The sequence below is a fragment of the Lolium perenne genome, chromosome 3 (assembly GCF_019359855.2).
Source record: "Lolium perenne isolate Kyuss_39 chromosome 3, Kyuss_2.0, whole genome shotgun sequence".
Lineage (NCBI taxonomy): Eukaryota > Viridiplantae > Streptophyta > Magnoliopsida > Poales > Poaceae > Lolium > Lolium perenne.
In genome coordinates, this window is record NC_067246.2 from 220,387,223 (window position 1) to 220,406,201 (window position 18,979).

Sequence of the window (18,979 nt, forward strand, 5' to 3'; positions counted from 1 at the left end):
GCGGGCTTTGGTGCGCCGGCAGTAGACAAAAAAGGTGCGCCGGCAATAGGCCTTTTCCTTGTAGTGGTTGTGAGTTCAAAATGCGTCAATAAAGTCTGTAAATGGGAAAAGGTGAAAGAGGGTTTTGTATCTATTAATGTTGATGCATCGTTCAACCTTGATACACACACGAGAGCAACAGGGGCGGTAATCAGAGATGGTAAAGGTGACTTTGTGGCTGCAAGTAACAATTGTATGGACTATGCTTTTGATGAGGCGGCAACAGAGGCCTTGGCGATCAAGAATGGGATGTAGTCGGAAAACCTAATTGGGGCAAACAAGGTGGTTATCCAATCAGATTCACTAGAGACAGAGGAGGTTATGAAGTCGGGAGGTGACATGGGGTAACCATGGCAATGCCCATACGTGATGGAATTGGGTTTTGGAGAAGAAGCATGATGGTTTTCTCGCCGGCGTACAAGCAAAATCCACACGAAAAAACGCGAGTTTTACCCAGCTTCAGGCCTCTGAAAGAGAAACCCTATGTGCTTCTTGTTGCTTGTATTAATGATGGGATTACAAAAGTCGCCAAGATTGACTACGATGAGGTGGATCTAGCAAGGCTAGGGTTTTTGTTTCGTATCGCGTGAGTTCTATCTTGCTTAACCTTCCTCGGAGGCCCCTCCTGGCCTTTATAAAGGAGGTCGAGTCTCAGGTACCGCGCTATTCGAGTTGAATAGAAGTTAGGAATTTTTTGAGCTTTTCCTTGGTTGATAGGCAAGGTTCCTGGGCTTCGAGTGTTTTGTAGCCGTTATCTTATCTTGGGCTTCGTGGCCCATGCATCATGTGGACCTCCAGTTGAGCAGAACCATGTACAGTAATGATGGGTGCTCGATAGGGTATGCCTACATCAGTAACACCCCGAGTGTCTAGGGGAGTCGAAGACTAGCGTAGAGACTCGGTCGTTATGAGCGTCGCCCCCGACTATTTAGGGAAGTGGAGCACATATCGAGTCTGCACTCAACGTTACATAAATTATCATTGATGAAGTTAATGTGGTCGTAAGAAGCCAAGAATCTATGCTGGGACAAAGGCAGCATAGTCAATAAGTTGAGAGATTGTTTTTTATCGGATGCACGACCAATGCTCATGATGGGAGTAGCTCCCGAGTTGATGGGCGGGGTGTTTGCAGTCGTGCATAGACTCAAGTTGTAGCACTCGACGAGAAACTCGACTCAAGTTCTGGGCGCAACCCCTTTCTTATCGACTCATGTTGAATGACTTAATGAAGTTGTTGACTCCTATTTGAAGACTTGATGAAGCCGTCGACTCTTGTTGGAGGTCGAAGTAGGCACTTTGGTGCTTTTGCATCCGCGTGCTCCCGATAGGCAATAGCGGTTATGGTAGTCGCCTATCTCGTGAACTGCAAAAAAAAATGAAGAGTTGTGAAATATTTGCCACTTAAGAAATGTCGTCTTTGCAGATTATAATGTTATTGGCGGTGATAGGACCCGACACATGGCCACCATATGTTAATCCTTTTCGTTAGCCTGATGCTTAGGGTATATATGCCTTGCCAACCTGTCAGTTGGCTGCAATTGGATTGGAGTTTTCAATGATTCGACGGGTTAGTCAGCTACTAGCTTTCACATGTGAGGTGTCACAAGCTCGGAGTCGATGATATGTAGGATGAGTTTGCACGACGCAACCCTCTAGTGTGAGGAGCGACGAAAGTAAAATAATAATTAACTCTTTATAGAGGAACACTTAACTTTATTGAGAGTGACAAAATCAACGCGGTGGGTATGGTCACGCAACACAGTTATGCAGCATTTAGGTTGAAGAATTAGACACCACGAACATGATCAACGCAACAGATGGGGTTGCCTGGCGATATTGGTCGATGTAGTTTGCCAAGCCATTCAACGACATGTACCATGGCTTGTTTTGTTTTGCATTCGTCAGAGCAGCAAAAAGATGATCGACGATGCTAGGAACACTCCGCAGCAACATGTCATGCTCGGTCGATGGGTCATACGAGTTAATACGAGACATGCCAAAAAGGAAAGGTAATTAAGTATGTCATGTACAAAGCTGACTAAACATAAATAAATGTGTGTCTGATGCTTTCTTTTTACACGAAATAAACGAGAGCGATGTTTTGGCACATGGGATCATATGCTCTCTACATTTTGAAATACATCTTAGACATATTTTAAAATGTTGAAAAATTGAAATTAAAAATTCGTACGTATATTTTCACATGCTACATGTCCACAAAGTTGTTTCATGAAAAATCGTGTGGCCTGTGTAAAAAAGATAAAGTTAGGTGTTGAAAATAAATATTTACACAAGATAATTTTTTTCCTTTTTTAGAGATCACAAAAAATATTGGTTTTTTCACGAAACTTGACAAAACACATATATATTATGGAGATGAACATGCAGACATTTTTATCAATTTTTTTTGAAACATAGAAATATAATTTTTTGATAGAGGAAATATATGCATCTAGGAGACGAATTGAATTTCCGAAACAAACATATGTAACTGAACTTAGCTTTTTTTAGGGAAATGAAACTGAACTTAGAGCAACTCTAACAGAGCCCGTAAACCACGCCGGAACCGTATCTTTCCGGCGATTTACGGGTTCAGGTTGAAAGTGACGCAAAATAGAGACTGAACTCGCTGTCCGGCCCGAAAAACTTTTTCAGGGGCTCGAAAAATTTCACACTCGACCTCTATTAATACAGACCGAAGAGCGGTTTACATGCCCAAAACTGAACGGATTTCTCACCGCGCCGCCTGCGCCGTCGTCCGTACAACCGTCTCCAGCCGCCGATTTCTAGGTACTTTACTGAAATTATGCATCACCGATCAAACATCCTGTCAGCTCGCTCTAATCCCAACCATGTCTATATCAATTCCCAACGAATTTTGCTAGCTAGGTGGTGTTCTTGAGGAGCTCGACGGAGCAGTTCGCTGGAACGGTGCGTGGCCATGAATTCCCGACGAATTTCGACGAATCAGTTCGCTGGACAAGGCCGAGCTAGCTCGCTGGACGACTCTGGCTTTGCTTCTTGCGCAAGGCCGAGCTGTGTGCACCAAGCAGAGCTAGCTCGCTGGACGAATCTGATTTTGCTGCTTGCGCGTGCCTGCTAGATGCTAGATGCTTTGCTGCTTAGGCACTAGATGCTTTGCTGCTTAACGTGTATGTACTAGCTGCTTGCGCGTGCCTGCTTATTAGGTGATTTGCTTCTTGACCGGCGGTGGCACGGGGAGATCTAGCCAGCACGTAGAGAGTTCTTATGAAGAAGATGCTTACTTTTCGAATATTCTGTTTTTCAGTTTCAGTTTACGCTGTTTCTTTTAATTGACGTAAACACGCTTTCGTACATCAACTCGAGCTTTTTCAACAGACTTTTACTTTACGGGCTAGTTAGAGATGCTCTTAGCTTTTTTTAGGAAATGAAACTGAATATTGCTGCTCCACGTGAGGTTACGTGCATTTGTGTCGGGCCTAAGACGGTTCCAGGTCATCCAGGTTCGCCAAAATGTTGGGCCCAACTCCTCCTATATTTCTCCAAGCACCACAGGCCATATCCATATGCGATTCGCACACAGCATCTGGCCTTCTCCGTCTACCTCGACTCGACTCACCGCGCACCGACCTCCACCGCTCCTCGCTCTCAGCCATGGCCGGCGGCGACGGTGAGGCGGAAACCCTAAATCCGACCAGTATCCTCTCCTCCGTGTCACACCCCGTGATGCCGTTCCCCTCTCTCCTCTACAGGCGATCGCGCCCGCGCGCCGAAGCGGTACAAGTCCTCGGCGCCATCCAAGGCGGCCCTGGTCGACGAGACCGCCGAGATGAACTACGCCGACGACTTCGACGACGACGCCCGCGACGGTACCCCCGCGCACGGCTCCTCCTCCTCCTCCTAAATCCGCCGCCGACCTTTCGCGAATCGGCGCGGTTTCCGCGTCTTAGCTGATTGGGGATTTTGGGGGCTGTGGAATTTATGATCCGTTTGCAGGGGATACCGAGGTGAAGAAGAGGGACTTCACCAAGCTGGAGCTGAAGCCGGACCACGTGAACCGGCCGCTCTGGGCGTGCGCGGACGGCCGCATCTTCCTCGAGACCTTCTCGCCTCTTTACAAGCAGGCCTACGATTTCCTCATAGCCATCGCCGAACCTGTATGCAGGTCTACTTCAGTCACCCGCACCTCCCAATCCCAACCAACCGCATGTTTGATTTGGACTAGCCACTGTTGTATCAAATGAGTGGAGCTTAGCCCGATTCTTACTACTTTTTCCTGGAAAGTTAGCATGGAGTGGCACTGAACATCAGTGGATCTTCTAAGTTAAAATGCTATTGAACCTCACCTAAAATGATGCTGCTACTTCATAATTGATGGTGTAGGATCAACTTCTTTTCCCTAAACATCCAAATTGTATCCAGTTCAATGCCTGGAATATATGCAATGTACAGACCGCATGTAATTTCCCTGAAAACTTAAATCTCACTTCGGTTGTGCAGGCCTGAATCTATGCACGAGTACAATTTAACGCCACACTCATTGTATGCCGCGGTCTCGGTTGGACTCGAAACGACTACTATCATTAGTGTCTTGAGCAAGCTCTCCAAGACTAAATTACCTCGGGAAATAATCGATTTCATCCACGGGTCAACTGCCAATTATGGCAAAGTAAAGCTTGTTCTGAAGAAGAATCGGTATTTTGTGGAGTCCCCATTCCCTGAGGTTGTATCATTCTTCCTGTGACTGAAGAATTCTGATTACTCTGTCACTCGTTATTTATTCGAGCTTTCAAACTTGTGTCCAGGTTTTGAAGACCCTTCTGAGTGATGATGTAATTGCGAAAGCACGACAAGCTCCCGAGGTTAATCTTTTGCTCTGTTCACTTGAATACAGTTTTCGTGGAACGCAACTAGTGTCAGATAGAAGATAACTTCGCGTCATATGGAAGTGCTTACCCATACCATCAGTGTGCTATTATCTTGTCTGTACCATGAGTTTTGTGGAACGCAACCTTCTCTAATAATTATGTATTTCATGAGTTTCGTGAATGGCTACATTATTAGTTCGCACTGCCGGTACAGGTCTTTGTACTGGCCATTTTGAACTGTCTCACATATATGGAAAATCCATAACTTATTACACACTATCTTCTGTTACAATCTTGTCTGTACCAAAAGCTCATGACCTACCCGCCATCTTCTGCTTCTATCTTGTCTGTATCAACCATCATGTAACTGCTGTTTGTGATAGTTGTTTGATATATCTCATTATCTGTTTCTATTTTGATAACCCTCCAGGACTGCCTAGAAGCACCTTCATTCAGTGTTAGCAAAACACCTGGGGAAATAGCTAGTGGACATGAGGAATTGTTAGATGGAATGGACTTAGCTGCTGCAGCTGAAGAAAAAGAAACACATTCTTTCGAAATTATTCCCAACCATGTATTGTGTCGCTTCAAGCAAAAGCTTTGGTAGAGCCTCAGTTATGGTGACTGGCGTTTAATATTTTGTGCCATCTTACGCAGGTTGAGAACGTCAAGCAGCGGTGCTTACCAAATGCACTGAACTTTCCCATGCTTGAGGAGTATGATTTTAGAAATGACACAGTAAGTACTCATATGAAGAAGAACCATATTTATGATACTAGGAAGGTGGCTTGACCAGGAAAACCTGGGCTTGATCTTTGGTGCATCAGCGGGCTGAGATTTTTCAGTGCATTTAACCAGTGTTAAATAAGATAAAACCAGATTGAGCTAGCCAGTTTGATGTGAGATGGTCATGTTGAACTGGTCTGAGCAAACTTGGCCTTGTGCTGTGCAAATTTTTAGAAGCAGCTTCTTGCCTTGGTAGTTTGCTGAGCTAATAGCAACCTCTGTTATACAAGAACTCGGACATGCCAACTGAACTATTTAGCCAGTTTTTTTGCTACATTAAATTACTGACTTCATGGGACTTGTTAACCAATGTGACGGTACTATCAGAGCTTCAGTGTTGTGCCCAGTATCACCTCAGAACATTGTAGTATGAATTTACCGTACAAATGTAAATTGATTCAGATATACATGTATAAATCAAAATTGATAAGTATATAGGGACACATCTCGTATTTTTAAATATTTTTAAAACATTCAGTCAAGTTGTTGACCCAAGACCCTCACTGGATTGATGTTCGGGCAGCAATTGCCAACTATTGCATGTTGCTTTATCCTCAACGTATACAGCTGAAAGTTAAGCCATTAAATGATGACAAGTTATGATACATGGGAGCTCTTTGTCATAAGCACACTGAAGCCCAATCACACCAGAGTAGCACACGTACCATGGGAAATAAACCTTATTCCTTATTTCATTCAGAATGATGATCTTTCGGTACATTAAGTGAGAACTGTCATAATGCATTAACTTGTTTGTTTAAATTCATGGAGACAAAAGACATTTTATGTGCCTTTCTGCTGAGCACAACAAACTATGTATAGACATTATTGTATGATATTACCTATTTAGGTTTGAGAATTGAGACGCATGGTATTCTCAACCCATTTTACTTCTCACAGGAATAGGCACCCTACAATTCATCTTCATTGTTTCGCAGCTGCTTTCTAGCATGACATAAAACCGTTTGCTACACGGTTTAGTATTGGGATTGACTTTTCATTTTATTATAGGTAAACCCAGATTTGGATATGGAATTAAAACCTCAAGCACGGCCAAGGCCATATCAAGAAAAGAGCCTCAGTAAGATGTTTGGGAATGGTAAGTTCAGGATGCAATATACATGTGAATACCTGCATGTTGAACTTGGTAAAGGGCTACAGAAGTGTCATGGTGTGGCACCATAACAGAGACATACAATACTCATTAATAGTTTGCTTAGTGAACCAGTGATTTTCAGAATTTGAGCTAGAATCAGAATCTTATCTCTAGTACTTGGTGTGGTTAGACTGGATTATTATAAAGACAGTCTCATGGCAAAAGTTGAGTCAGTCCTATATGCAGCCCTGCTATATGAGATCAACCAGTAAGGAATAATTGGAGGTCCTCTCCTTTGTGCAAAGTTCTTAACTTATATTTAGGAGTTTGGATATGGTTCTTCAAATCAAGTATATTGATGCTTAGCAGATGACCCTTATGCTTATTTGCCTTCCAGATTCGTGAACAGATATATAATTTGCCTAATGTGTCACATAATCTGTTTAATATAGTAGACCTGTTCATAGGCAGCGCAGCGTGCGCTGGTCAATTCGATCTTGTTTTAATAATTCTTTTTGTTTTCTTAGAAGATGCATTTAAAGCATCAGAACTTATTGGAAACCTGTGTTTACTAAGAAAGGAAATTAGGAATGTTTGGGACACCTATGTTACTAAGTAGTAAGAAAGGAAATTAGGAATATTAGACACAGTCTCCTTCTAGTTGTTAGCTAGAAAATTTATTCCCTGGATTCATTCTTTAATTGTTAATATTCAGTTCACACTTATGGAACTCGGGATATCCGCAGAGAAAGTGCTTCTTCTCATTCGCAGAATATTTTTTGCCGTTATTTTACAGGCAGAGCAAGGTCAGGCATTATCGTGCTACCTTGTGGTGCTGGAAAGTCGTTGGTTGGTGTATCTGCGGCATGTCGTATTAAGAAGAGCTGTCTATGTTTGGCCACAAATGCTGTCTCTGTTGATCAATGGGCCTTCCAGTTCAAGCTCTGGTCAACTATAAGAGATGAACATATCAGCCGTTTTACGTCAGATAACAAGGAGAAATTTCGAGGGATGGCCAGTGTTGTTGTGACCACTTATAACATGGTGGCATTTGGGGGCAAACGATCGGAAGACTCAGAGAAGATTATCGAAGAAATCCGGAGCAGGGAGTGGGGTTTGCTCCTTATGGATGAGGTGGGATTTTCATTCTCTGATAATTTAGGCTTGCAAGTTTTATTTGCACATGAAAAATCCTAGATGCCTATTTTCTTTACTTATTTGTTTTTCACAGGTTCATGTTGTCCCTGCGCATATGTTCAGAAAGGTCATCAGCATTACCAAGTCTCACTGCAAGCTTGGTCTTACTGGTCTGTTTTCATCATATATTCCTATACGATTTCGTTACACTTTTTGTATTATACATACTAAATAACTTCAAATTGATATAATTGCAGCTACACTTGTGAGAGAGGATGAACGCATTACGGATCTAAATTTTCTAATTGGACCAAAGCTGTATGAAGCAAATTGGTTGGATTTAGTGAAAGGTGGATTTATTGCAAATGTGCAATGTGCAGAAGTATGGTGTCCCATGACCAAAGAGTTCTTTGCTGAGTATTTGAAAAAGGAAAATTCAAAAAAGAAACAGGTGAATCTATTTTGAGGTTTCTCATCTATCTGTGCAGAGTTTATATCCAACTTCCGAATCTTACTTTTTGAAATATGTACATGTTCAAACATCCATTGTTACTCTGGGTGCTACCTTATTTTTATTTTTTATTTTTATTCAAGATAATTCGATTTATGAACGTGTTGACTTTTTGTTTAGTTGTGTCTTAATTCTTGACAATATAGTATTCTTCTTTGTCCCTTCGGTAAAATTCGATACAATTGGAATTGTTCAGGGAAATATTGAACTTGTAAATATTTTGTTTTATTGGCATGCTTTTCTTCTGTACTCCCTTTGTAGTCCTCAGATTGTTTCATTCATATTGACGACTGCATTATATTGGCTCTTATCTACCAGGTACTCTATGTGATGAATCCAAACAAATTCAGGGCTTGCGAGTTTCTAATTCGATTCCATGAGCAACAACGCGGGGATAAGATAATTGTATTTGCTGATAATTTATTTGCACTAACTGCATATGCAATGAAGCTCCGTAAACCAATGATTTATGGTGCTACAAGGTAACCTCTCATCTTATGTGACTTTACTTATGGGCCATAAGTTATACTTATGTTAGCTTTGCATCTTCAGCCATGCTGAGAGGACAAGAATTCTGTACCAATTTAAGAATAGCCCAGAAGTCAACACTGTTTTCCTCTCTAAGGTGGGCTTATTATTAATTTTGAGGTCCTACTTATTTATTTCAAAGCCTCCAAAGTTGGCAATCTTAACGACATCTGTGCTGTTAATTGTTAGGTGGGTGATAACTCAATTGATATTCCAGAAGCAAATGTTATCATACAAATATCATCTCATGCTGGTTCCCGGCGTCAAGAAGCTCAACGGTTGGGACGTATTCTCAGGGCAAAGGTAATGTGGATTGAAGCTTGTAGTTGTTGCATAGACCAACCGGTTACAATTTCTGTATTGCTTCTTTTGATATTCAAAATTTTGCGTGGATTTTTATGTTCCTGATACAGTGATAATACATATATGAAATGCCCAAATTGATTTGGTGTGAAGAACCTAGAATTTTTCTTAACACTGTTCCAGCTTGCTATTGAGGTAGTCATGTAAGGGATTTCAATAGTCTCTATGCTAGTTATGTCATTTTGAGTCACAAACACTTTTCAAGTCACAGATTTCCCTCTAATTAAGGGTTAGAAAATGATGTTTACCCATCAGATGGGTGGAAGTGATCTACAAATAGTTAGCGATATATTTTTTAGATCTTGAACTACAGTAGCATATTCAAATAAGTGTTTTCTATGGCATTGCCACTGAATCTCTTGTCAACTACTGTGACTGCAGGGTAAGCATCAAGATAGGATGGCAGGTGGAAAAGAAGAATACAATGCTTTTTTCTACTCGCTTGTATCAACTGACACACAGGTGTGTCTCACTAATTTTTACTGTGTCTGTTTTGCATTTGGCATCATCTCCCTTTGGGAGAACCACTTGCAGTGAGAATGTTGATTAACGTTACCATGACTAACTTTTGCACTGCTGCAGGAAATGTACTACTCAACAAAAAGGCAACAATTCCTTATCGACCAAGGATACAGCTTCAAGGTTTAGTCTCAAGCATTTGTTTGTTGATATATGGGATTTGTTTTTGGCCCTTTGCATTTAGTGATGAAAAATTACATTTTATAGGTGATTACGAGCTTGCCGCCACCTGAAGAAGGACCTAACTTGAGTTTTCACTCGCTTGATGAACAGCTTGACCTGTTAGGCAAAGTGGGTGTTTTCTGTACCCATTATTTATCAGTTTCTTGCTGTTTGTTTCTGACATGGTTTCTGACTGCAATTTATGTTTGTGCTACTTCAAACAGGTGCTGAATGCAGGGGATGACATGATTGGTGTTGAGCACTTGGAAGAGGATTCTGATGGCAAGGCTCTGCTGAAGGCTCGGCGCTCTGCTGGACTAATGAGTCACTTTTCTGGAGCTGGTGGAATGGTCTACATGGAGTACAAGTGCTGTCTCGCTCCACTTCCATTTCGTTTCCGTCTCTATGCTGTGTTTTCATTGTGGTTTGCTTGCTGAATGCTTACCTGTGAGTACTTTCTTTTATTTCAGTACTGGGAAGGGAAAAGGATCAAAGAAGAAGGACCCAGCCAAGAGGCATCAGCTGTTCAAGAAACGCTATACTTGAAGGTTCTGTTGTATCGCATCTGCTGAAGACCAGGAACCTGTAGAGCGTGATTTGCTTTGCTTGGACATGGTGGTGCGTCTCCCTGTTAGCGCATCAGCCAGATTGCATGCTATTCACTCTATGAGAGTTCTTACCGGGAAGTTACCTCCAGTTTCTTGTGGCGAGAAGCAATTTTGGTTATCTTTTTGCTACTTATTCTGAATGTCTTCAGTTTGGCATGCCAATTTTGGCCATGCTTTCTGTATCCGTTCACATGCCATATAAAAGTATTGAAGCTTATGAGGAGGAGAGTGAGGACATTTGACATGTAAATATTGGTGCAACACCTGTATACGATATGCGAAGCCTTGTACGGCATGCATACATGGTTTCCTGCCATTTTCCAGCAGATGTCAGTTAAACAATATGCAATCTTCTCGGGAAATTACAAGGACTGTTACTTGATGCATGTCTTAACCAATAATCTTAAATTGCCAGATGAAACTGTCTTTACAATACTCTTTGTTTTTAGTTATTATTAACTTTTTTATGTATATAAAAACTTCATTACCTAGGTGGAAAAATTGGGTCGTCTTCTTAGTTGGCTCAGATAATCATGGCCAGGAGGTCTGCATCTTGATGAATAAATGAGGATAAAACAATCGGCGGTCAGACCTTTACTAAAATGCTGTGTAATCCATCTCAAGCATGGTATAGTACTACTAACCAACTCACTTCGTTAGGAAAATCTTTAGACTAGTCACAATGCATAGTATCATATATAAGTATCATGTGTATGATACTACTATATGTTACTATGTTGATTAGGGGCCTAGATTTAGATTTTCATTATTAAAAAAAAACTTTGGGATCCTTGTGAAAAGAAATCTAAAAAAGTAATGAATAGAGAGTGCTAAACAGGTCCATTGCTACCTCCTACCTGCTAAGCTATGGATTGGATGAATTTTAATTCACTTTTATGATTTTCTTTATAAGTTACATATGGGCTGTGGCAAAGGACGAGGACCACTATTTTGCAAGGCGAACTGAGAAAAAGGTCTACACACGGGACAAACCTTGGTAACCTATGATATCAAGGTTTACTCTCGATATTGAATAAGTTTTTGGTTCCAATGGAAGTCAATGTTGGATTTGAACTGTAAACAAAGGGAGGGAGATTACGCAATGAAAGTCAACAGGAGGAGGATTGAGAGAGTGAGACAAAAGAACTAGGAGGATGAGGAGATAGTCCATTCACCTCAAGGCATGTACAAATGTAGTGATGTCACAAGAGTTGCCAAATTATTAATTTTTGCTTAGTTAGAGGATAAATAAATGAGAAAGAGTGTAGTCTTCCTTTAGCTAAGGAAAGATCCCTTTAAAAAAATAAAAGACTATATATGAAACATCTTGCTTCAGCAAATTAGTTTCTTACTAAAAGTTAATTAGTTTACAGTAATTTATAGGAATGGCAACAAGAGATAATATATCACCTATGTCTATTGATTCCTTTAGATGACATGAAGGACTAAGAGAAGATATATCTTGTCTACCATTGCACATGCCCCGGGGCTCAAACGCAAAGAATATTCCGTAATGGGTGAATCGGATAACCACCAATAAACTTAAATAGGATCACGATGCAATCCAACAACTTGAATTCTTTTTCTTAGTTCCAACCCCCATTTGCAATTAGAAAAATTTCACTTACAACTTATAGTAGTAGCACAAATCACGATGTAATCCTATGGTTTAGAAATCGAATGAAAAATAGCAAAACCGAAAGAATAAATCCGATGCCATCAAGGGAAAAAAAAAAACACCATTTCTCCCCTCAAACCGGATGCGAGAAAGAAAAATCAAATCCAAATTTAAATTCCAAATGGCACCAACCAATCTGAGCCGCCCGTGCAATCTGCACACCTGGTCTCGCCCCATGCGTGCGAGGCTGTGAGGCAGCCAGCCCGTCCTCGATTTCTTCCGTAGTCCATCGCCCAAAACCACGGCGCAAATCGCAACCTCATTTTTTTTTCCTCTCCCCTTTCGCTTCTCTCGCCTTCCCAGCCGCGATCGAGGAAGCGAAACCAACATCGCCACACCAGGAACCGAGAGGGGATCGACCTCCTCCTACAATCCGCAGCCTCCGCCCTGAATCCGCCCCGCCGCCGCCGCTTCTCTAGCTCCCGATGGATTTGGATCTGTGGATCTCCAAGGTCAAGGAGGGCCAGCACCTCGCCGAGCACGAGCTCCAGACCCTCTGCGAATACGTGAGCTTCCCCCGCCCCTATTAGCCCCGCTAGGGTTTTTTGTTCGGTGACCCCGTCGGCCCGTTCGCCTGCGCTTATGGCGTTGCTGTGTTAGGGTTCCTTATAGTAGCAGGTAGTCGGGGGAAATTAGCTGTTTTTTGCTGCACGCTGTGAGATTGGAGTGAAGTTTATCTGCGTGCGTGTGTGTGTATCTGTGGGTGCGATTGTATGTCAGTGTGTAACCGCGGTGTATCTCGCTGATCAACCAGGTGAAGGAGATACTCATCGAGGAGTCCAACGTGCAGCCGGTGAACAGCCCCGTCACCGTGTGCGGCGACATCCACGGCCAGTTCCACGACCTCATGAAGCTCTTCGCCACCGGAGGGCACGTGCCCGACACCAACTACATTTTCATGGTGCGGCTTTGTCACCTACTATGATTGGTTAAGCCGATCTCTGGTGTTCCTCTGTTGCTGAAATTTGAGTTGCTTTTGACTCGTAGGGTGATTTCGTGGACCGCGGCTTCAACAGCCTGGAGGTCTTCACCATCCTTTTGCTGCTCAAAGCAAGGTATTTTGGTCAGTTTTCTGTTCGTGAAGCGTCTTTTTTGTTCATTAAAAAGCTTTCAACTTTGTAGTACCGGCAGTTTCTTCACTGTTTTGCGAGTATAGACTTCGTCATGGTATCACCGTGTTATATAACACATTAGCCGTAATATCAGTAGGCTTCTTCACTGTGGATGGGATTAAGCTCTTGAAAGATAATGCTTGACTGCTGCTTGATAATACGTCAAATCCTGTTGTCTCTTCTTAAATGCTCTTTCCCCTTATCTTTGCTGGATAGTACCTTGAGCAACCCATGCGGCCGATTGGGTTATTATTTAGCAGATTCGAGATTTGTAGTATCGCGGTTCACAGCGAATTGAACTCGTTAAGGGGTATATATCTCCGGTTCCTGAATTGACGTAGGATTCACGAAACAGAGACGGGGTTCGCTCATGTGTAGTGTTGAGTTTTGAATGTCATATTTATGTAGCTGCAGTGTAGATAGCCAAAATGTTGCAAACTTGGAACAAATAGCACGGAAGATCCTAATGCATGGCACAAATGGGAAAATAGATTGAAGGAGTGATGGTAGCTGTTGTTGGGCTTGACCCAAAAGCAGCGCAGTGCTGCAACCTTCACACTAGTGGAGATATGCAGCTTTTCCTACAGGCATCTGTTGTAAGGCGCTGCTGCCTCCAAGTTTGCTCTCATCCTGTGCCCCGTCCTGCTCATGCGAGCCTGCTGTGCACTCGTGCATCCGCACCACGCAGGAGGGGCTGCTGTTTTGTGAAGTGATGCTTCCTCTACCATGTCCTCCCCAACATCGCTGTTCTCACGCAGATGATCCTGACCGCCTGGGGAGATCTAGATTAGCCATTGGGAATTTTTTTCATGGTGCTAGCTGCTGGATACTGACTTCAGTTTTGGGTTCATTTGGGATCGTGATTCGGCCTGCAAACTTTGACCAATCTGAGCGATTTCGAACCCTAATCTAGACCAATCGTTATTGACAGGAGTCTGAAGCTAATCCCATTTAACCTGTTAACTGATACTATCATACAAAGAGCAGGAGTTGAGCTGAGTAAGACTGGGATAGCCATGCACTGTGAACTCTAACTATGGCTTGGAGTTGTGCCAGGCTTCTCTATACTAACATGATCCGTGCTGTCTGAAAATTGAAGTTCAAACTTCTTCATGTTTCTTACTAACAGGAAGTGTGAAAATAAAATTGTCCCTCACCATTTTTCGTGATGAAACTATGCCACTCTTGATTAGTGAAAAAAATGAACATACCCTGTTTCCATTATTGTTGGTTAATGTTGGTTACTTTGTTCTAGTAAATTCCTTTTTGCCTTTTTTCCTATGTCACAATATATGGCTAACTCTTGTCAATGTATTTTTTCTACTGATATTAGGTATCCTGCCCACATAACCCTTCTGCGCGGGAATCATGAAAGTAGGCAGCTGACACAGGTATGTGCTGGTATGGAGAACTATATGTCCGCTATCCAGTTAATCATTTGGGATTTGAGATAGTGCTGCTGCAACTGCTGTCAGCTCTGTCCTGCTCATGCATGCACCACACATTTTTGCATTCACATTAAATCTGTATGATACATTCTGCATTGAAAAGCAGTACATGCTAACTGATTCTGAATCTGGATAAAATTAGAACACCTTCGTTGAAGTTAAATCAATCCAGGTACTAAACCGATGATTTTACATAAGGTTTCATGTTCTTCATTTCAGCGAATGGGAAAATAGAAACATACACGACACTTAAATCTTATTGTTCATAAATGGCATTGTATGATAAGAACATTTGCATGCTAATGGTTTCTTTAGCCAGTTGAGCACTCTCTTTTTACCTTTTTGTGCGGTTAGGATTAGGACTGGTTACGCTTGAATGTGTTAGTGTGTACTGTGGAAAAATTAGGTCAATATGCCTGATTAAGTAACTTGAAATGAAGGCATACTAATATAATGTTACTACTCTGTAGGTATATGGTTTCTATGATGAGTGTCAGAGAAAGTATGGGAACGCCAATGCATGGCGGTATTGCACCGATGTTTTTGATTACCTTACTCTTTCAGCAATCATTAATGGCACGGTAAGTTCCTCCTAGTAAACAATTTGTAGATTATGATTTCATACTTTGTGGTCAATCATATTAAAATGATTTGGTGAAAAATCAGGTCCTATGTGTTCATGGTGGTCTTTCTCCTGATGTCCGTACTATTGACCAGGTTAGTTGGACTGCATCTCTTCCTTAACTTGTTCTTAGCATCATTCAGCAAAGATGTTAGTTATGGAATTTTTATTCAACACATTTTAATGATCTGTTTCGTAGTGAATGTAGAATGTAGAAATATATCGCACCTGGTTTATAGAATAATTAGTGGCTGATTCATATGGACGTATAGACATACTACACCTGATTTATACAACAATTTTATGGCCTGATTCCTGCTCAAGAAATTCATGCTGTTAGCTGTGGATATATCTTCAATCGGTTAGCAGATAATCTAGATGTTCACCTTGGAGCTAGGGGGCAGATCATCTGGCGCTTAGTGCTTGGCATTTCAGAAACTTTTTGACTCTTTATCATACTGTCCTTTCAGTGATTTCGTTTTACCTTCCATTTTTTGCAGTTGTATTTGTTATGCCTTCTTTCTTTTGCCATTAGTATTGGACATTAGTTGGTCAATAGCATTTGTAGGGTTACACTCATAATCTGAAAGATACATGATTTGAGGTTGATTTGTTCCTATGTGTTTATTACTCCTGTTCTGATGTAAGATTTAAGAGGTGTGACCAGGCAATACAATGGAAGCAAATAATTTGATTAAATATCATTTTGTCACCAGATACGGACAATTGATCGGAATTGTGAAATTCCCCACGAAGGTCCTTTCTGTGATCTGATGTGGAGTGACCCTGAAGAGATAGAGACATGGGCTGTTAGTCCGCGTGGAGCCGGTTGGCTTTTCGGATCACGAGTGACAACAGAGGTGTGCATGGAATCTTTTCATCCTGGATCACCTTTTCAGTGCCTCTTAACAAATATCATCGTTTTTATGCAGTTCAACCATGTCAACAATCTTGATCTAGTTTGTCGGGCTCACCAGCTGGTCCAGGAAGGCTTGAAGTACATGTTTCAGGACAAGGGTCTTGTAACTGTGAGTTTCTGTTCACATATACACTATTAGTCCAGATAACCACAGCATCTTTCTCTAACAATTTATATATTTAATCAATAAAGCTATCTTATATATGCTCATATGCCTTGTCCATTTATTTTTGCAGGTGTGGTCTGCACCTAATTATTGCTACAGATGTGGCAATGTTGCTTCTATACTAAGCTTCAGTGACAACATGGTATGTTAGTGCATCTCTTGTGACAGCATGGTACTATTATGTTTCTATCATTTCAACTCAATGTTAGGTTGTATTAATTATTATACATTATTATAGTTCTCGGACAGTGTTCATTATCTTGTTGGTTGATGAATTGATTTTGCAACCCATGAACGGAACTATGTACTAGGGAACCAGCGTCGTGGTCAATACTTCTAGTTAGTTTTGTGTTTATCGAAGCTCCTAGTATCTTATTGCGCAGGTGAAGAATAAAAAAACCTCGTGAGCCCAACTGGGATGTGAGTTCTGCAATATACTAAGTGTCACTACATACTCTGTAGTCTACTTGCTAGTGATACAGGGATCACTTTGGTCATTCCTTAAACAAGGAACAAAATTAAGTGGCCAACTAACAGGAAGAAAGCTTCACTTGCAACTGCCAAAGAAACAAAAAGATTCACTCTAGTTGCCTAACCAAGTTTGCCACCTTTTGAATTTATTGGTAGCAACTCAGCATGTGCCAGTTGTGCAATTGTACTTTTACCTGAGTTGGGCATGAGAAGTTATGATTAAAGTAAGCTGCTTGGTCACTAAAAAAAATTAAACCACATATGTTTGCATTCGTTGCACCACATAGGTTATGCGTCATGTTATACAGTTACGAGCTGATTGTGATCTTATTGTTTCGTCTGCTCAATTCTCAGGAAAGAGAGGTTAAGTTCTTCACGGAGACAGAGGAGAACAACCAGATGCGAGGTCCAAGGACCGCCGTCCCATATTTCCTCTGACTTCAGCTGTACAATATTAGAAGTCACTGTTTTAATTCTGTGTAAGAGTTAAAGATGAAAAAAATCAGGTGTTTATTGTTGTAGGTCGTTTCAGATCATAGTCCAATCTGATGTCGTTTTTATTTCTCTGTTGTTTTAACCACATGTACAATAGATCATTTGGGAGCATCATTGCTTCTGTATTCCTTCCATGATGACACTGTCAAGTTTTGTTTCTTATTGTTTGTGATGCGTGTGCTATCTACTGTACTTGTTACCCTAAACGATAGATTCGTTTTGCAACAAACACGTTTTGGTTTTGATATATATGTGCCTTAACAGTTTGTTTCTTGATTTTGTGCCAAGATTCTTGCTGTGGAAAGCATGTCTTTGTACGGAAATTCAATTCGGCTCTCGAGTGCATATGCTCCCTCCACCTAAAAAACATATTTCTAATTGTTAAAAAAATTTAACAAAAAATTTCGCATGTACATCTCAACAATCTAACAATCTATGTGCGTTTGTGCAATTTCGCGAAAAAATGATATTTTTTGCAATCGATTTAAAAAAGACAAAATAACTCTCACAAAAAGCCTGATTTTCAGCACTAAATTTTGTCTTTTTACACAGCTCAAACTTCTCAAACTACAAGTTAATTTTTCATGGAAAGACTTTGGTCGCACTTAGCATGTGAAGATGTACACATGAATTTTTCGTTTGAATTTTTTTAACATTTCAAAATGTATCAAAATCGCAGTTCAAGCTAAAGGGAGCATTTGCACCCAGGAGCCAAAACATCACTCCCGTAGGTATACAAAGCTATAGGTGTATAGCTTAGTTGCCCTGAAACATAAGATGAGGTATATGTTCTGTGGGACAAGTATGTGATGGGCCACTCTTTACTTTCCCCGGAAAATAAAACAGGTATATGTTCTGTTGGGTAGACCATGCTTATTCCCGAGTAAAAATCCATGAAAGGTCACTGGACTTGACTCTACTTGCAATGGTCATGTTATATTCATTTCGAAATCGGGAAATTGCAACAGGAGCAGGTGCTATTAGAGAACAATTAGCAGATTTGGATTGTGATATGCTATTTACGGTTCTGGTATACGATTTCCGTTACGCTGCCAAGTTTTGTTTCTTATTATTTATGATGTTGTGCTATCATCTACTGTACTTGTTACTCTGCACGATAGATGCATTTTGCAACAGAATACACGTTTGGCCCTGTTATGCAAGTGCCTTCAGAACTGGGTAGGCAAGTATGAACGATACCTTTCGTGCTAAGATTCGTGTTGTGTCTTTGTGGAGGTGTACGCAAGTATGGGTATACGTCTACTTTGCCCCGAGAAAAAGAGCGGGTATATGTTCTGTCTTACTACATCCAAGTGATGGACCACTCTCTACTTTCCTTGAAAAACAGAAAGGGTATATGTTCCGTGGAATGACCACCGTAGAGGTTTGTTTTGCCTGAGAGGTTGAAGTTGTTATGGGCTGTTTTTTAGGGAGCGTCTAGAGATCAGTCGCCTGAGACTTAATAAGTC

General features: G+C 41.3%; 2 protein-coding genes across 2 annotated transcripts; both read left to right on the plus strand.

Moving 5' to 3' along the window:
• The first annotated feature begins 3,540 nt into the window (after positions 1-3,540).
• Positions 3,541-10,981, plus strand: LOC127343428 (general transcription and DNA repair factor IIH helicase/translocase subunit XPB1). Its single transcript, XM_051369559.2, has 19 exons — positions 3,541-3,691; positions 3,774-3,890; positions 4,018-4,186; positions 4,522-4,744; positions 4,827-4,883; positions 5,320-5,463; positions 5,547-5,627; positions 6,687-6,774; positions 7,568-7,905; positions 8,003-8,078; positions 8,166-8,359; positions 8,738-8,901; positions 8,972-9,044; positions 9,137-9,250; positions 9,692-9,772; positions 9,893-9,952; positions 10,037-10,120; positions 10,216-10,358; positions 10,462-10,981. The coding sequence occupies exons 1-19, from the start codon at positions 3,676-3,678 to the stop codon at positions 10,535-10,537; spliced, it is 2,298 nt and encodes a 765-aa protein (XP_051225519.1). The 5' UTR covers positions 3,541-3,675; the 3' UTR covers positions 10,538-10,981.
• A 1,499-nt stretch (positions 10,982-12,480) lies between these two features.
• LOC127343429 (phytochrome-associated serine/threonine-protein phosphatase 3) lies at positions 12,481-17,677 on the plus strand. The gene is made up of 10 exons (XM_051369560.2): positions 12,481-12,783; positions 13,032-13,178; positions 13,265-13,332; positions 14,723-14,780; positions 15,308-15,418; positions 15,504-15,554; positions 16,176-16,319; positions 16,392-16,487; positions 16,615-16,686; positions 17,370-17,677. The coding sequence occupies exons 1-10, from the start codon at positions 12,703-12,705 to the stop codon at positions 17,451-17,453; spliced, it is 912 nt and encodes a 303-aa protein (XP_051225520.1). The 5' UTR covers positions 12,481-12,702; the 3' UTR covers positions 17,454-17,677.
• Positions 17,678-18,979: the final 1,302 nt, after the last annotated feature.